The 18,411-nt window shown below is 43.7% G+C and overlaps 1 protein-coding gene and 1 long non-coding RNA gene across 3 annotated transcripts in view; one reads left to right on the forward strand and one right to left on the reverse strand.

Annotated features, from left to right (window-relative positions):
* Positions 1 to 18,411, forward strand: part of SLC6A2 (solute carrier family 6 member 2) — a 158,696-nt gene that overhangs the window by 67,984 nt on the left and 72,301 nt on the right. For both annotated transcript variants that reach the window (XM_019505735.1, XM_019505736.1), the window contains exons 4-6: positions 5,880 to 6,018; positions 7,579 to 7,713; positions 16,555 to 16,658. In XM_019505735.1, coding sequence (XP_019361280.1) covers positions 5,880 to 6,018; positions 7,579 to 7,713; positions 16,555 to 16,658 — 378 coding nt within the window. The remainder of the gene's footprint in view (positions 1 to 5,879; positions 6,019 to 7,578; positions 7,714 to 16,554; positions 16,659 to 18,411) is intronic.
* Positions 4,406 to 18,411, reverse strand: part of LOC109289624 — a 182,589-nt gene continuing 168,583 nt past the window's right edge. Inside the window, exons 2-4 of the long non-coding RNA XR_002095435.1 lie at positions 13,555 to 13,618; positions 5,861 to 5,988; positions 4,406 to 4,558 (exon numbers count right to left, since the gene is read on the reverse strand). This is a non-coding gene — a long non-coding RNA (uncharacterized LOC109289624). The remainder of the gene's footprint in view (positions 4,559 to 5,860; positions 5,989 to 13,554; positions 13,619 to 18,411) is intronic.

Consider the following 18,411-nt stretch of genomic DNA (forward strand, 5'->3'; position numbering starts at 1 on the left):
ATTAGGGGGCATCTGAACTCCAAAGCTTCTGGGCGTTGGGTTTGCATGTAGCATGCATGCCATGGATTTAGGAGTAGCCGAAGCCCCAGACTGCTGAGTCTGGGAGGTAGGATACTTGCTGGTGATAGTATCACATAGAATTGAATTTGGAACTTAATTCAAAATTGATCTGGCTCTAGAAACAAAATTTTATTTAAAGAAAAGGTTTGTACTACATATAAGTCAGTACAAAAGTACTGCTTAAAACTGTGTTTATGGAGTAGCTATGGAGTGCTAAAACTTGCTGCAGTTTCCAAAAAAATGGTAAAATATATCAATTCTGAACAAACTAAGTCTGTGGGTACCCTTTATGTAAATGACTATGAGTATTTTTATTTCGAAGTCAGTACCCTAGTCTGTATTCTGTAAACAGGCTGATTTTTGATTGTTTAAAAATGAGGACAACTGTCATGCATAGAAGATTCTAAAGGGACAAACACATACAGTTACATAAACTACAGAAAGTAAAGTCACTGCTTAATTTATTAAATTTATAATGCAATTAGAAACAGATTGAGAGCATTCCTGTACAGTTTGCATTGAGCACTGTATCCAGGAAACATGGACAGATCTCCCTGCCAACACTTCATTCTTTAGCTTGCTCTCTCCTGGATAATTCTGCTGCCCAGTCAGTTCCCAGAGGATACGCTATTGCCCAGGGCATGAAAATGTTAAACTACTCATCTCTAAGGCAAAGTACTAGACTATTGTTTCCTTCAAGAATTAAGAGTTACTGTGCTTATCTGTTTCACATAACATATAATTATCACTATGGTATTCACTGCCACAGAAGTGTTATTGAAGTGGAGAATTAGCAAGATTCAGAAAGGGATAGAACCCTTTTTAAGAATAACAAAAATATCTATATTTATAACAGTCCACGCTAATACATTTTGGAAGGGGTAATAAAGTATGTGCTTTAGTTCTCACAAGAGATGGGATACTGGACTGGATGGACCAATATGTCAGCTCCTATTGTTTTACATATCTGCATGCTCATCATTAGCATTGAACACTGTTCCAGCTGAAAACTGAGAGCTGCAGTTGGGATTCAGGCTGAATTGTCACAAAGTGAAAAATTACACTAAATGATTTATTAGCTTCTCATCTATTTTGCTCAGTCAAACATAATGGGTGTTTATGTTTATGCATAATATGCATATAATGGACCCATATAATGGGTCCATTATATGCTGGCTATTATCTCCTCCCCACCTTTTCCCCCCACTAGTGACATGTGTGTGTCTCTCTTGTGTTTTACCTACCATCACTTTTTTCTTAGTACTGAAAAATTTTAGGCAAAATGCTATAACAGGTTATTTTACTGTATCTGATGTTTTATTTCCTTTGTTGTTTGTCTGTCTCACACTCTCTGTCAGTAATATGAAAATGTCCTTAACTTTGCTATTAGAGTTAGAGATGCATTTGTCTATCTAGAAAAAAAGGCTGGAAGATTTCAATCTTTATCTTTCATATGATACTTTTAGAAGATATGATAGATAGATAGATAGATAGATAGATAGATAGATAGATAGATAGATAAGCAACAGAAAAGCTGCAAAGGCAACAGAAAAGAATTGCTACAATTAATATTGTGTCTTGTCACTTTTCCCAAATCAAGTAAGGACTAAAGAAGAAAGATCAGATAGATCTGACTTGAAAATAAATGTTACAGTTTTTTGTATATCCAAAGACTATGTAGTGTCACCTTGTTCCCTAAAGCCTGTGTTACCTCAAAACATTCTAAATTGTTTAGGTTAAAAACATTCCTTTGTACGAAGTAGGAGAACATGTGGGATTGTGCTTCAGTTGATGGAGAAGGTTGTCCCAATCTAGGAATGGGCTATAATCCTTTTGCATCATTTTGCTAATGGAAAGGGATACCAGATGTTTCAACCTAAGGCAAGTCTCCTGAAGACATATTTTCATAGTTTCTAGGGTCGGAAGAGACCTGAACAGATCATCAAGTCCGACCCCCTGCCCTGGGCAGGAACAAGTGTTGGAATCATATCTGTCCAACCTCCTCTTGAAGACCCCCAAGGTAGGGGAGAACACCACCTCCCTTGGGAGGCCATTCCAGAGCATGGCAGCCCTAACCATAAAGTAATGTCTCCTGATATCAAGCCTGAACCTACTCTCAATGAATTTGTGGCTGTTATTCTGTAGATGCACGACAAGGTGCGGTTAGCCTTACTGACTGCTTCCTCACATTGGTAGTTCATGTCCATCCTGGAGTCAACAATGACTCCAAGATCCCTTCAGCCACTGTGTTGTTGAGAAGGGATTTCCCTAGCCTATAGGTAAGTTGCAGGTTCCTTCTCCCTAGATGCAGCACCTTGCACTTGTCTGAGTTGAATTCCATTCTATTCTCATCCGCCCACCTCTGTAACCTGTCTAGTTGGATTCTGTCCCTCCTCTCCAGTATGCCCACTTCTCCCCACAACTTTGTGTCATCAGCGAATTTGGACAGTGTGCTTTCCACGCCCACCTCCAAGTTGCTGATAAAGATGTTGAATAGCACAGGCCCAAGGACCGAGCCCTGGGGAACTCCACTGCCCACATCCCTCCAGCTTGAAAATGATCCATCCACCACTACTTTCTGGGTGCGAGCCTCAAGCCAATTTGCCACCCATCTGACTGTGTGGGTATCAATGCTGCAGTCTCCTAGTTTTTTTATGAGCATGGGGTGAGAAATCTGAAGAAGATCATAAATTGTATCTCTCACCTCTCTATCTGGTGCAAGGAAATGGTTGTATACACTAAATGACACCTGATTCCCTCAGTTCAGCTGGCCTCCACATGCTTTACAAACTCTATATGCTGCTTTAACTCAAAATCAGTTGAATAACTAGTAACATAAAGCACTATACAATGGAAAGAATGGGGACAGAACTGGACCACTAGTTGGGTTTTCTGTTGTATCTAGTTTCATAGTAGTCAAACGTTAATAAATGACACACTGGTTTCCTACAAAGCTTGTACATCATCAAAAGGTATCTAAGCTTGTACCTAACCTTTTAAAGAACCCTAAGGCTGTATCCAGACAACCATGGACATGCGGTATGTTGCACTGTAGACCCATGTGTGGTGCCATACTGCTACCTTGCAGTGTTGGGGGGAGGGGTTGACCCTAGGAAATTCTAGGGTAAAAAAAACAACCCCACATCAAAAAAAAGGGGAGCAGCACATGTAGCGGCAGTGTACGCTGCCCCAAACTAGAGGCTGGCCAGCTGAAGCCGCGCTGCAGGAGCATCATGGCTGCAGCTCTCCACAGTCCCCAGAACCCCAGGTAAGGCTACTGGGGCCGGCACAGTTGCTGGCCCTTTCCTCCCCAGTCCCACCCGAGGTAATCTGCCATGTACCAGAGTGCACTTGGCATGGGCATTACCCAGGAACAAGTAGCAGCAGCACAAGGTGTACCACTGCTATGTGTCCCCAGGGAAACAAACATCATGGTCATCTGGATGGGGCCTGAAAAATTAGATTTGGAAACATGCCAGGCAAACTTATCACAGCAGACACTTGGTTAGGTCCCGCTGCTTTCCTCCCTCCTGTTGTCAGCAAGTCTAATCCCAACGCACAAGCTAAATACTAGATCTTGTACTAAGTGATGCAGCTATACTGCATTCATGAACCACTCAGCACTTCCCAGCCAAGGGCATGCTACAGAAAGTTACCATGTACTGAATAATCATATAATTGCAGAGGTTAAAAAATGTTATGATATCAGAGATGGTAAAAGTTCTATATATGGAACAGGAATTTTCTACACATGTTAACACCTTGCTATTCAGGAAGACAGCTGATTTTATTCAACACAAATTTATGTTTCTATTTCCCATTTTATGATAATTTTTTCCCCAATGAAAGAAACAAACTTCTTAGAATCAAGCTTCTACAAGCTTCCAGTGAAAATGCTTGGAGGCCCAGATACAAAATTGCTCTACTGGCTAAATGGTCCTATCAGTAAGCTAAATTGCTAGATTATTCATGGAAAGTAAACACCAAGGAAGCACACACATTTAATTATTCAGAATGCTTGCAGAAATTGACAGTTCAAGAAGAGTAATGGAAGTAGGATCATGTTTAACTTTTCTGAGGGTTGGTCCAAACTGCAGCTGAAAACTGTGATTTCAGCATGTGTAGAGCTACCCAAGTTAGCTTTAAACCATCAAGCTTGAATACAGATAAATGTAGCTAGAGTAGCCTGAGGAACAATGTGGGCTGTCAGACTAGTCCCCGTTAAGCATATTGGCACAGATTCAATGCCAACATTACTAACTAATGAGATTAAAATTAGCTCCTTTACGTCTATGCAAGCTACAATCACATTTTCCTGGATTACAATGTAGATATACCTTGTGTATATCTTCATTGTGTTTTTGCAGGTTTTAGCTATTAGGTGTTCTTGAAAAAATAAAACAAAGTTCACACCATCATTTCTAACAATGGAAGATCTCTGACTGTGTGCCCCATACACATTGATCTGCATGCTTCCCTTGCTTATGCATTGCTAGCCCTACAATTAAAGAAAAACAGATCAACTACTTAATTTGACATGATGCCTTTAAAAGCATTTTTCATCCAAATAAGACTGAAATTAAAGAACCATTCTAAAAAGATTATACACTTCCTTTCTTTTAGATGTGATGAGCTAGTAAAGCAAAACAGATATATTATTTAACCAACCATTTCCCGATACTGTGAGGAACTGAAGCTTTGACTTGGCATTGACTAAAACTCTTTAATAACATCAGAGTTCTATATTAATGGACTGTTTTTCCTAGAGCTTTTCTGTATCTTAAATAATTAATTGAAAGACATTTTTCATTTGAGAGGGGTTCTCTCTAAACTGCTCTAAACATGACCAGAATATTTTTTTCAGCATTCCATGTACCACAGGAACCAAGGGGATGAAGTGCATTTGTTGGCAGCAGTCCTGGGATCACCACTGAGGCAGTATATACCATATAGTGATGGGCAGTGAACTAGGGATGGTGTTTTTAGAGTTTAGTCACTATGCTAACTATCAGAAATTTCCCTGTTAGACACCATTTTCTAGTTAATTTAGTAAACCTATTTTGAATTGAATAAGCCCTGGAATAAGGGTATGTAAAACTGCCATTTTAAAGAGAGAGAGAGAGAGAGTTTCATAGTTCCATAGTTTCATACTTGGTAGGGTCGGAAAGGACCTGAGCAGATCATCAAGTCCAAGCCCCTGCCATGGCAGGAAAGAGTACTGGGGTCAAACAACCCTGGCGAGGTGTTCATCCAACCTCCTCTTAAAGACCCCCAGGGTAGGAGCCAGCACCACTTCTCCTGGAAGTTAGTCAGGGCGGCTAGGATCTGGAACCAACTTCCAAGAGAAGTAAAAACGTAATCAGATAAGCTACTGATTTCCCAGTGCAATTTTCCTTTCTACTAAATCTACCTATAGCTAGGGAGTCTACCTAAATTGCAAGGGGACTTACCAATTTTTGCGAGTTGATCACAGTGTAAAGTTCTAATTCCACAATCATTTCACAGTAGCCCCAACGCTCAGACCCGATTGGCAGAGTGGCCCCGGGGGCGGGGGGGAAGGACAAAGGGGCAGCCACCATTTGTCTGCTGCCCTTTGTGCCACCCCACAGCTGGCAGCAAGAACTGCTGGCTCTGCTGAGGAACCAGCATTTTATTAATTTTTTGTTGTTGTTCTTGATTTCATGGATTTCTCAGACAATCCTGGATCTCACAATTTCCTCAAAATCATTAATTAAATAGGTCCCTACCTATAGCACAGTGAATAAGGCAGAACATTTTTTCAGTGACCTAACTTCTTTACCTCTTCCCTTTCGGTCTAGACGAGGAGTTCTACATCTGCATGAAAGCAATGGCATCCATGACCTTGGCTCACCTCGATGGCAGCTAGCATTATGCCTGTTGGTGGTGGTAATAATTCTTTTCTTCAGTCTGTGGAAAGGTGTAAAGACATCAGGAAAGGTAGAGCTAATATTTTCCCTGCACATCAGTCATCATCTTTGTCTCTTTTAGAAAATGAAATAGTAGTGGTCTGACCCAAAAACTGTTGAAGTAAATGGGAATCTTTTCCTTTGAACTTATGTGGTTTTGAATGCCTATGTAGGAGCATCTCTTGCTCTTTACAAATCTTGATAAACATTTTATTTTAGTGCTTATGGAACTTTGGTTTTAGTTAATAATCATTCATTAAAATTGTAAACACCTTATCACTGCCAAAGATTTTAGCAATTACCTGAAATACCTTAGGAGCCAAGAATCATTAAAAAAACCTGAATCCTTACTTGTCACACCATTAGAATAGTTTGAGATTACCTACTATCTGAAAAGGTGTTACTAACCTTTGAATTTCAGATTATTTTTGTTTCTGAAGTGTTAGCTGCCACCTCAAACTTTTCAGCAACCCATAAATTTCATACTTTCTGATTTAATTTAAACCACTATGAATTAATGCATTGCTGGTTTATATTTGTCTTTTTTGTTACAATTATAGAATTAAGACACCAGTTGCACTGTATATTTTGATTAACTCCCAGCTTTTCCTTATTTGCACATTGAGTTTGTACCGCATTCATTTGTAGAAATGGATGATGACAGACACATTAGGAGTTGGAGTCACAAATGCAGTTATTTCCCTCCAAAAATTCTCAGTTTGGTAAACAACTAAGATCTCTTGCTATATACCCTTTCTCATTTTTATGTCAAACATAATTTAGTGTCTCCTCATACTTATGGAAATAGTTCATACTTATGGAAATAATTCACACTGAGCATGCTTAGGAGTTTGATACACACATTAGAATAGCCACTTCAACATGTCTTCTCTTTGCCAAACCAGTCCCACCCTTGCATGCTCATATAATGTCATATGAGACTATTGTCAGTGTGACTGAGCTGTGTTTTTCATAAAAACAATGTACCCTATGACAGGGGTGTCAAGCATACAGCCCTCAGGCCATATCTAGTCCATGGAGCTGCTCTATCTAGCCTGACAGGCTACCAGTTGCCCAGAAGTTGGGTGGGGGGTGGCCCAGAGGAGTGGCATGCCTCAGAATTTGGGGCCCTTGGGCCCTAGTAGACATAGTAATTAGTCTGATATGGCCCCAGTTGCCTTCTGGTCACCTCACCCTTTGTCACTGCTGTGGCCCTAACTCCTCATGTCCCATGCTGGAGGTGGAGCTGCAACTGTAACATGGGGCATACAGCAGCTGCAGTGCCAGCTTTGTCATGGGCACATGGTGAAAGCTGGAGCTGCATCACATGCCCTATGTCTGAGCCAGAGCTGTCGCCCCTATTGCATGGCCCGGGCTGGAACAACCCTGGGTCAAGGGCTGGATCCAGCACACAAGGAGCTCGTGGGCCCAGAGCACAAGATGAATTTGACACCCCTACCATATGATAAATAGTAAAGAGGTCCTATATACACATGAGAAATAAGCAACTATAGGGAGAGCAATATTCTGTAACACATTTATAAAATTTCCTGGTGCTTAATTAACTTCTGTGTCTGTTTGTTACCTCCAGGTTGTGTGGATAACAGCCACTTTGCCTTATGTTGTACTATTTGTATTGTTAGTACATGGAATAACATTGCCTGGTGCATACAATGGGATAAATGCATACCTACATATAGATTTCAGAAGATTAAAAGAAGCTACAGTAAGTTTTATCCATCATTTTCACTTCCTATGTCAAAATAATAACCACCACCCCTGACAGTTTCCAAATTAATGATGGAAGATGCTACTAGATGGTTAGTATTTGTTTCTAAAGTTAAATATTTATATATTTGTCTCTACAAGAACATTAGACAGCTTTCTCCAATGCCCTGAATTGCTGGCTCTCTACCACTGAAGGGAGCACCAGGAAGCCGTTATCAGAATGGATCTGTACCACTGTGATTACTATAATAGTTTAGGTAACCCTGGGGCTGTTCCAATGTAATCTAGCATCAAGTAATCCCTTAAACAAGATACATGTTCTAACTGTGCCTTTATCTATCATGACTTCCTTCTTGTTTGAGTATGTGCAAAAGGTAGCTGCACTGGCTGAACAAGCTGAAAGCTCCCTGAAGCTGGGGAAATACTCAGATAGCAAGAGCTGCTTTTTGCACCGCTAGGCTGAACAGATGCTATAATATAATAAATTGGGCCTGGTTTAAATCAAAGGCCCAGCTTGCTAATATCATAGCTCAATTATGGTGGGGACCACCATTTTTTCCACCCAGACCGTGGCTCCCCCACATGCCCCCGATTGGGGGTGTTTGCTCCTCCACATGTGTTCCCTCTCCCCACCCCCAAAGTCCCAGTGCCCTAGTTTTCTGGCCTGGAGGAGTAAACAGCTCCTCCCCTATCTGGTACCAGGGGCAGCCTTGGCTGATGGCCCCAGGCACCATCCTACCCACCACCCCCAGTTTTCACACCTGGAGGAGCAAACAGCCCCATCCCCTACCCATGCCCAAGCTCTCTCCATCCTCTTTGAAATCCCTTCCCCCAGGCTGCTAGGCTTTTGCTGTTGGCTGGGGAATGCTTTCTCCAGCGTGCAGCAGCCATCTTGTTGCAGTAAAATGCTGGGATATGGCTAGTTCATGGGGAACAAAAGTTGCAGATTGCATTTTTGTGAAAATCACTTAATTTCATGATTTAAAAAAAATGCATAATTTAAGCCAAGCACTAGTAATAAAAATCACAACTGCTGACATTTGTCACTGGAACAAATGCATTTCTATGAAAATGGCTTTTCATTGGAAATGAAAATTTTCATGGAAAGAAATCAGTTTAGAAGTATTTCTGGTTTGAGTAGACATTTAAGCTTTTGGGTAAGTATCTGAACTGAGATTTGCCCCATAGTAATAAGGAATAGCTTTAATAAGTTAGGACTAACTCAGTGCAAATCATCTTACAGCACTTTGTAACAACTGAGACTTTTCAATACAATTCAAAAGCTATGTAAGCCAGTCATACCAAATATAGCCAAACATGGCTTGATTCGAGGCCAAAACAATAATTAAAGGGCATTTGTAGACAATTCATTAAAGTGGGTTAAATGCCCTTTTGCACTGCTTTAATGGTGTTGCTGTTTGCACAAGTGGGCAAATTCAGCGGCATATTGCGCATTAATTCCAGCCACTGTAGCAAATTCAGCAGTGTAATGCACCTTAAATGACTTTGTGGTACAGCAAATGACTTTGGGGTGCAGCAAACTAAAATACCTCTGACAAGTTTTAGTTTGCTACCTTACAGCCACAGAAGGAATCACCGGGCTCTGTGCAGCTCAGGAGCTGTGCAGACAGCCCCAGCAGGCAGCCCAGCAGCAGCCCAGGAAGGCAGGCTGCAGTGAAGAAAAAAAAAAAGTAGTAAGTCTGATCTAATTTTTTTCTTCCCTGGAGTCTGCCAGCTTGCCTGAGCTGCGCAGGAGCCTGGTGCTTCCCTCCATAGTTGCAGTGCTTCATGGGACCGCCTGACCCGGGTACCTGTGGGTGGGTGCTGCTAAGGGTGGGGGGTCACCGCTGCCATGGAGGGAAGCACCAGTCCCCTCCCCCGCAGCTCAGGGACTGCTTGGCCCACTGGCAGCTTGCTCTCTCCTCCCTGTGGCCAGAGAGACAGGTAAGGACATGGATGTACACAACACAGGGGTTTAAAAAAACACTGCTTCAATTTAAACCCCCCTGTTGTCTACAACTGCCCAAAGATTTTGCTGCTTGAAAACATTTAATCTACCATACATTAGAATTAAGTTTTTCCATCACAATGCAGTGTTAAGAAAGATCTGCAGACCAACTCATTTAAACCCATTATAAAACCCCTAGACCTGGGATAGACATTCAAAAAGCCAGAGCCTGAATTGAACTGCAAAGTTTGAACTGATTTGCAAGTGCACAGACATTCATGTTTAATTCTGGAAATGCAGGCACATGCCTGTAGTGGCTCAGGCTAGAAGCTGGGGGCACTAGAGCAGCCCTCCCTTCCATTTGCAGCAGCCATAAGGCTGATGGGAAGCTGACCTGGGGGGCATGGCCAGTATGATTTGTGGGGTTTAAACCCCCGCTCTGGCATGTAAGGACCCCGGCCAGGAAGCCACTTGGGACTGGGGGAGCTTCCTTCAGCCCAACCCAGGTTGAAGATGCCAGGCTAAAGGAAGCTCCCCCATCTCAAGTGGTACTGCACTCTGCAACAAGAGCGGGAGCCAGAGCTGGAGGTGAGGGGAGAAAAACAGCCCTGCCAGAACCAACAGCTTCTGCCCAGCACACGGAGCTCTGTCTGTAGCCCCTGGACGCCTTTCACCCAAATGCCTTCCACCTTCCAAGGCATCTGGGGACTGAAGCCCAAGCTCCACTCACTGGGCAGGAGCCACAAGGCTGAATCTTCCTGTCCCCCTCACCGCCACCTAAAGTGGTATGGCATAGCTGTGGCAGCTGGAGGCAAGAGGGGCAGAATAGCCCCTGCCAGCCTGCAACTGGCTGTGCACCTGCAGGTCTGGCTGCTGCACAGGACAGGGGGCATGGTGGTGGCTGCTGGGATCAGGGCTGACTGGCACCTCTGATCTGGCCTGGAAAACCCACTCCCCAGCTAGCCCCCATCCATGCTGCCAGTCCAGGCTGTCACACAACCAGCAGTGGGCTGGGAAGGGCCTTGCCCACACAGGCTGGCCCCACAGGGTCCTTCCCAGCCAGTTGTGCTCCATGACAGCCATGCCTGGCTTGGACACAGGGAGCCATGCAGCCCTTGTGGCCCCAGCCTAAGCTGCAGTCTGCTGGGAAAGGTCAGGCCCTGGCAGCCCAGCCTGGGCTAGCCCATCTGCCTCCACCCTCAGCAGCACTCACAGACTGGCAGGGCTCAGTCCTGCAGCTAGTGAGGCAGGTGGATGGCAGGGGCCATGCCAGCTGACTCTGGTCATGCTCCCTGCCCTGCCCTGCTGCTGGATTGGGAAGGGGGGAATGGTTGACAGAGGTCACAGTCACACGGTAGGAGGGGGGGGAATAACCCTTTGTCTCAGGGGGCTATGCATCTGCCCATGCACCTGCCCCTGCTCAGGCTAGAGAGCTGAGGGGTGGGGGCAGCCCTGCTCTCTGGAGCAGAGAGCATAGCCACACCCAGGGCTGCAAAGCATGCTGGGATGCTGGAGGACTGTGATTTAACTTAAACCAGGGACAGAAGTTCCATAAACCAGTTTGACCCAAATCAGTTGAGTCTGATACTACATTCAGCCAGGTTTATCTTAAACCAGTTTCAGCCATTTTGAAACTGGTTTATGTGCACTGAACTTATGCTCTGTTACAGTTTTACACCAGTTTCTGATCACTTAAACTGGTTTATGTGTAACTCCTGTCCCTAACCCTAGTGTTTCAAAATTCACAGAGCCCAGGGATCTAATGACCACAGTTTTCAACTCTAGACTTGGTTTTTTTAATTATTTTTATTTAAAAGGATACTAAGCACTACCTTGGCATGCAGAAGCAAAGGCATTCCTTTGACATGGGCCAATACAAAAATCTTAACTGCTTTTCAAACAGACATACCATTGAAAAGTAAATATAAATGTCATAAAAAGAAAATGAATTGGCATAGCAGTTCCTTCTCCCCAGGGACATGCCCCTATTCTCTAAATAGCTCCTATGTCTAGGAGCCTTCTAATCTCATCATATTTTTACTTTACTTGACTCACTTTCCTGAATAACTGAGAATATAGACAAAGTCCATAGGCAGCCTAAATATTAAAATCCAGAGCCATTTTGTATATGGTTTTTCAAACAATTCCTTTCCTCCTTAATTTGTTTATTTACTTTTTAGTCATGTTAATATTATGAATGATGTATAATCAATATTCAGGTTCCCTCACAGACACTGTAGTGTAGCAGATCACGAAAATCCCAAATCTCAATTTAGTCTACCTCGGAGTGATCAAAATCCAGATCCAGACAACATGCCCTGTTACCAGAAAGCAGGTCGGCCCCTTTAAAACCAGAACTTTCTGGGCACAGCATGCTGGTAAAGTGCTGGTAAAGTGGGGGTTAAGAGCTGAACCAGGCCAGCCAGTCAGGTGACGGGAAGGGGGCAGGCCAGAACTATAAAAACCCTGAGCTGGGCAGCAGTAGGGCACCAGCAGCCAAAGGGGAAGGAGTGTATATAAGAGCTCCACAGAGAGGCGGTCCAAAGGCTGGAGGAGGGTAACTACTGAAGACCCTGGAGAAGTGGCAGCAACCCCAGAAGAAGGATTGTAGCCAACAGTGGGGAGCAGAAGCATGAACCTCTGAGTAAATGTAAGCTGGTATGCTGCCTTCTTTAACCATATTTTTTTGGTGGTGGTTATAGCCCATGGATAGGACTGTTCATATTTGTTATTGAATAACACTGGTGGTTTGGGTGGGGCTATTGGGGAAGGAGGAGGCCTCATTGGACCCCACTATAGCATAGGGACTCTGGCACCAGTGTGGGTGCAGTATTTGGGGTGCACAGGCCCAGCAACAGAGAAGGTGCAGTATTCAGGAGCACAGGCCCAGCACCAGAGGTCAATCCTAGAAGGCCAGGGTGGCCTGGTGCACCTGGGGTGCAACTGGGATAGCGGAGTCGGGGCCGTTGACTGGCTTTGAATTTGTGACCCCCTGGTTGTGGGGCCCGTGGATGGGCCTCTGGGCCAGGGAGGCTGGGCTCCAGATTGGGGCAAAAAGGAGGGCCACGAGCCCCATGACTAAAAAGGTAGAGCCTCAGAGTCCAACCGTATCTGCTGGATTTAGATGGAGAGGCCTAGCTAAAGAAAGACTGGGGTCAAGGCCAGTGGTGGCGGAGGACCCCAACATACAAAAAGCAATAGGCAGTTTCCTGCTTACAAGATGATATTTCCATCAAGATGTGGCAGGCAAGTAGAGAGTGGGACATGAGAAACCTTAAGGGGACTCCAAGGGTGCCCCACATAGGGTGCGGATAATGCAAAAGATGACACTGGGGAGGGCGACCTGTTACAGTCACCAGTGCAGTATGTTTCTGTATACCACGCACTATACAGAAGCGTGTATACATATACAAGCATTCATGTGTAGAAAAATGCAGAGGCAAGGGGGAATGCATGAGAAATTTCACTTTCCTCACCATTTTAAATGATGTTTGAAGAATGTTTATTCAGGCTAGATCCTCAGCTGAAAGCTTATGGAACTATGCTGAGTTACAACAGCTGGGGAGCTGAACCTCAATACACATAACGGCTTCTGCATTTTATGGTATACTGTATTGTACTTTACTCTTTTGAGGTTAATTTTTCTACACCTGCTTGTTGGCAAGCCATAAAATCATCTGTTTATAAGACTATATTTTTCAGAAATTTGAAAAAAAGTTCTTGCAGGACGGTGAAAGATGGAAGACCGCTTACACGGGGAAGTTGTCTGAGTAGCCTGTCATGTTAGGCATTCTTCATCATCTCTTGTGAGGAAACTGGGCCCTCTGCTGGTTCTCTTGACATGTTTGTGTGTTTAATCCTTGTTGGATCTCTGGGAGGTTTGACTCTTACCTTGGTGCTATGTCAGTGTGCCCCTGCAAGTCCTTGACTTATGAACTTTTTCTTCCAATAAAGACTAGCAACAAAAGGGAAAAATATCAAAGGAAGTCACTTATAAATGATGATCTAAAACATGTCCTAAAATTCTGTTTCACAATTTAAAAAAATAGCAATGAATGCTGAATGAAATCAGTCCTATTACGAAATCTAGGACAGGAAGGGGACATTTACACCTTTGCATGTCATAAGAAATTTCCTGCAAGTTATATCGTATCTGGGGATTCAAACAGTGCTTCCTCTCTGCATTGTGCAGTAATTCTTTCAGTTCACAAATGTAAGAAAATGTATATGCGCAAAACTTACAGTAATAAAAATAAGGTGGAAGGAAATTTGGCATGAAAGACTGGCTACAGTCCCCTCTAAAATGTTTTTTGGAATAGATATTAAAAAAAAATCCAATAGCACACCATCCAATAAACTAGATAATGCCATAAGTCAAAAGATACTCCACTGCAATTAACAGAGAAACATCAGCATAAATTGCAGAAGAATTGCTCCCCCCATCCCATCTCTGTGTTGCATCCTGTTTATTACAAGAAGTGTTTTGCACAAAATGTTAATTTAAGCTGCTTATTCCTCGCCAGGATTTCCATACCAATTGACTGGAATAACACAAGGAATTAGAAGGCAGGCTCAAGTTGTGCAAACCCATAAGCACATGCTTAACTCCATTCCTATACAAGATGGGGGGGGGGGGACTCATTAAGGTAAACAAGTGTTAAGCATACACTAAACACCTTTGAGTTAGGTCCCAAACACCAATCTAGTATAAGGACCTTGTTCCACAGTAATTTTGGGTGGCTCCCGGGCCTCTTAACCTCTGGATTGTCTGCACATTAACAAATTAAAGTTATTTTAAGGACTCATTATGTGGCTAAAAGTTTCACCAAGATTTCCTCTGATCCATACTACCCAGCTTCAGTTCCATTGTGTGGCCACTCCCCACAGATGTGCCACCCAAGTTGAAGCCCTACAGTATCCCAGGATCTCTCACACCCTGACCTGTAGAGCAGGGTTAGAAGCCTGTCCTGGCTCACCAACCCTCTAGTGGCAAGGCACAGCTACCAATCCTAGTCCCACTGCTCACCAGGTCTCTAGGCTAGGTATATATATTCAAAAAGCCCAAGGTGGAATTGATCTAAGTTATGCAGTTTCTGTAAGCAGTGCAGTTTAGATGGGTAGTGAACAGAACACACATTCACCCTTTGGTAGGGGGTTCTGCCATTTTTAGACCAATCTGTGTGTGCCAAAATTCTGTTCTGTTATGGGTATAGGTCAGTTTCTGGTGATCACTTATACAAGTAAAGTGTAATGTGTGTACCTAGTCCTAGTAGCAAGTCATAGCTGTGCAAGTTGGGGATACTTAGAGAAAGCTTCTAGACTAAGGATGACTTCTCCAAACTAACACTAACATTGATCAACATTTGTGCAGTTTATAGCATAAGGTATAACAAGGCCTGTAATAGCTAAACTCTAGTGGCAGGGGTCTCTTTAACAACTTTGTCAGTGACCTATCAAAAAGCAATGTAAGCACTTTCTGGTGTACAGTTCCTTGTACTTGCATAGTCTGCAATTTTTCCAGTGAGTGGGTGGTTGGGGACTATAATTAGCAATAGTAGCTGATATCAAGGCATCCTGGAAAAGTTAAAAAATTATTGGCGATAGCTGGGTCCCTAATTTTCTAGTGCTCCTAAATAACTATATTTTTCCCATGAGCTGTAATTTTGGAATGTCATAGATGCCCAGCATGTTTGCTTATACAATAACATAAGCAAATGCTAGGATTTCTATACCATATTTTTTCAACTAATACATCATTGTGAAGGATTTTTAAAGATCCAGTTAAACTGTTTTCTGCTCAGTGGGCCTGATCCAAATGCAACTGAAATCCATGCAAATCTGACAGGCATCAGTGGTCTGGGAAATGGCTTTTAGATATACAACACACACGTTTGGCTCTTTGGTTCCCTTGCACATGGCAGTAGCACAGAGACAAATTCTCTGTATTTGGAATAAGCCAAAGATAGTTCTGTGTGAAAGTTCTTAATTGAAAACCCAAAGCAGGTGAAACCCATGGCTCCAGCCAGGCTTGTGGAGTCCCATGACCTTTCAGCAAACCCTGATGGGCAAGTATACTTGAGCTTATTTATGGCACTGGATGAAAAAAATTCAGCTCTGACTGGAAAACACCCTTTGCTGTATTTCAAGGCTCCAGCTGCAGCAGCTTAGCACCCCCATCATCATCTTCAGCCACTGTCTGTATACAGAAGGAGGAAAAGAAGAGGTGGGGAGAACTAGAAAATGCAATATTCTTAAAAAGTGTTAGGAACCATTTTACTGAGATTAGGCAATTGTAAAGCAATTTAATTCCAGCCAAAGTAGAATTTAATGACTATCAGAAGAATAATTTCTGCTTCTCCAAATGAATGAATAATGAAAATGAAGTTTCCTTAGATGATCCTTTTCATAGCGTGTGAATCAAGCTTCAGCTTCTGAAGGAAGCAAGCATCATATAATTACAGTCACAAGCTGTTTTATGGGGAAAGGAAAGTCTGTAAATCCTGACCTGTTAATTATTTTTATTTCTCTGACAGTGCATTCCAAATTGACCCTGAACTAGAAGGAAGCTTATTGCCTTAAGGCTGGAGAAAAATCATTTAATCATGACATCACTCTATGTAAATTCAATAAGAAATCCAACCAGTAGCGATACAATGCACACATTTAGTTTTTCATCTGTTGTTTTGGAGTTGAATCCATGTAATACTTGATTACAGCCTATGAGCTGGTTCTCGATAGGCCAGGGAACATACAGGGTTCTATGGTCATAATCACTAATGAATTGTGATCATAGATCTCCAAAGCTAGTTGTTACTGTACAATTCTTCACATCGCTCATATTATCTCTTTGACCGAGCTAACATATCTAATGATGTTGGTCTCTCTGTGCAGGTATGGATCGATGCAGCCACCCAAATATTTTATTCTTTAGGAGCTGGGTTTGGAGTTTTAATTGCATTTGCCAGTTACAATAAGTTTGACAACAACTGTTACAGGTAAGAAAGTCAATTTTTCATAGTGACAGAAAAGCTTTAAATTTCAGACTGTAACTTTATTTACACACTGACCATACAGTTGTGAATTGACTGTAGGTTTCAGTCAAATATAAGGAATTTGCAATGGAATCTAATTTTTCAAGCATGTAAGTTTTTTTTGATGCATACACATAAATTGACACATTTTTCTACTTTTCTGCTTCTTCATTAGCCACAGAACTACTAGTTACAACTGTAATATGCACTAGAGAGTCTATTTAATTGTCACCAAATTGTGGTTTTATTACTGGTGGATAATTAGGGCACAAGGACCAGCCCACCCAAAATTTGAACTAAATAACTCTCCTCACTGAAAGCTCAGCAATAAGAATCTGCTAAGCCAGCGGTTTTCAACTTTCTTTATTAAGTGTACTCCCAGTGGGCAGATGCACAGCGGGGGTGAGGGAAGGGGTGGCACATGGCTGGATGCAGAGCGGTGGCAGCACAGGGTGGTAGATGGCCCTGCTCCTGGAAGGTGGTAACATGAGGTGGTGGGTGGCGGCACTCCATCCCTACCTGCCTACATGAACCCCCTAGGGCTTTCCCAAGTACCCTGGATAGCTGGTTGTGGGGCTGCAGCCCCAGGTGCTGCATGGGGCAGGGGGCACGACAGTGGTGCCTGCCAGGCTTGGGGCTCACCAGTGCCACCAAGCTGGCCCAGGAAGGTGCTGTGCTGCTGAGCCAGGCTGTCACAGCCTCAGAGAGCTGGGAAGGGCCCTGACCCCACGGACTGCTCTGTGGGACCCTATCCAGCTGGTTGCGGCTCCATGACATCCCTGCTGAGCTTGGGCATAGGGAACTGTGCAGCCCCCATGGCCCCGGCCCCAGCTGCAGCTTGCTGGGAAGGACCCAGACCCTGCACCCCAGCCTGTGATGGCCCTTCTGCTTCCACCCTCAGCAGCACTTGCCGGCTGGTTGGGCTCAGTTCTGCAGCCCCAGCCACTGGTGAGGCAGGTGGATGGCAGGGGCCATGCCAGCCAGCTCTGGCCATGCTCCCTGCCCTGCCACTGGATTGGGGAGGGGGAAATGGGTGACAGGGGCCTCGGTACCCTAGTAGGGAAGGAGAGGGAATAAATGGAGCAGGGAGGGGACTTACCTGATCAGGCTAGGGAGCAGAGGGGAGGGGCCAGCCCTGCTCTCCGGAGCAGAAAGCACAGCCCCACTCAGGGTTGCAAAGCATCTGGGATACTGGGGGACTGTGATTCAACTTAAATCAGGAAGGGGTCTGGGACAGAAGTTCCATAAACTGGTTTGACCCAACTTAATACTGATACTACATTCAACCAGTCTTATCTTAAACTAATTTCAGCCATTTGGAAACTAGTTTATGTGCTTCTCTTCTGTTACAGGTTTAAACCAGTTTCTGATCGCTTAAGCTGGTTTATGTGAAACTTCTAGTAGGCCTGTGCAAAGCGGCTAGTATTTGCTTCAGATTCAGGTTCGGCTGATATGGGGGACAGCGATTCGATTCAGTGATTTCAAATCAATGGCCCCAATCAATTCGACCAAATCTGATTTGGAGATTTGGCTGCCATTGAATCAGCTAAATTTCTGAATCAAACAGGCCCCACCCCCCACCCTCTCTCCCAGCCCCATCAATGGCTGCCCTGCCCAGCCCCAGCATCCCGGGTTTTTGTTTTTTTTTTTAAGCCCCAAATTCACTGGCTACTGCCAAGCAGGGAGGCAATTCCCACTTCCCCCCACTGCCCCATGC

This window comes from Gavialis gangeticus, unplaced genomic scaffold (genome assembly GCF_001723915.1).
Source record: "Gavialis gangeticus isolate Ggan-Ray unplaced genomic scaffold, GavGan_comp1, whole genome shotgun sequence".
Lineage (NCBI taxonomy): Eukaryota > Metazoa > Chordata > Crocodylia > Gavialidae > Gavialis > Gavialis gangeticus.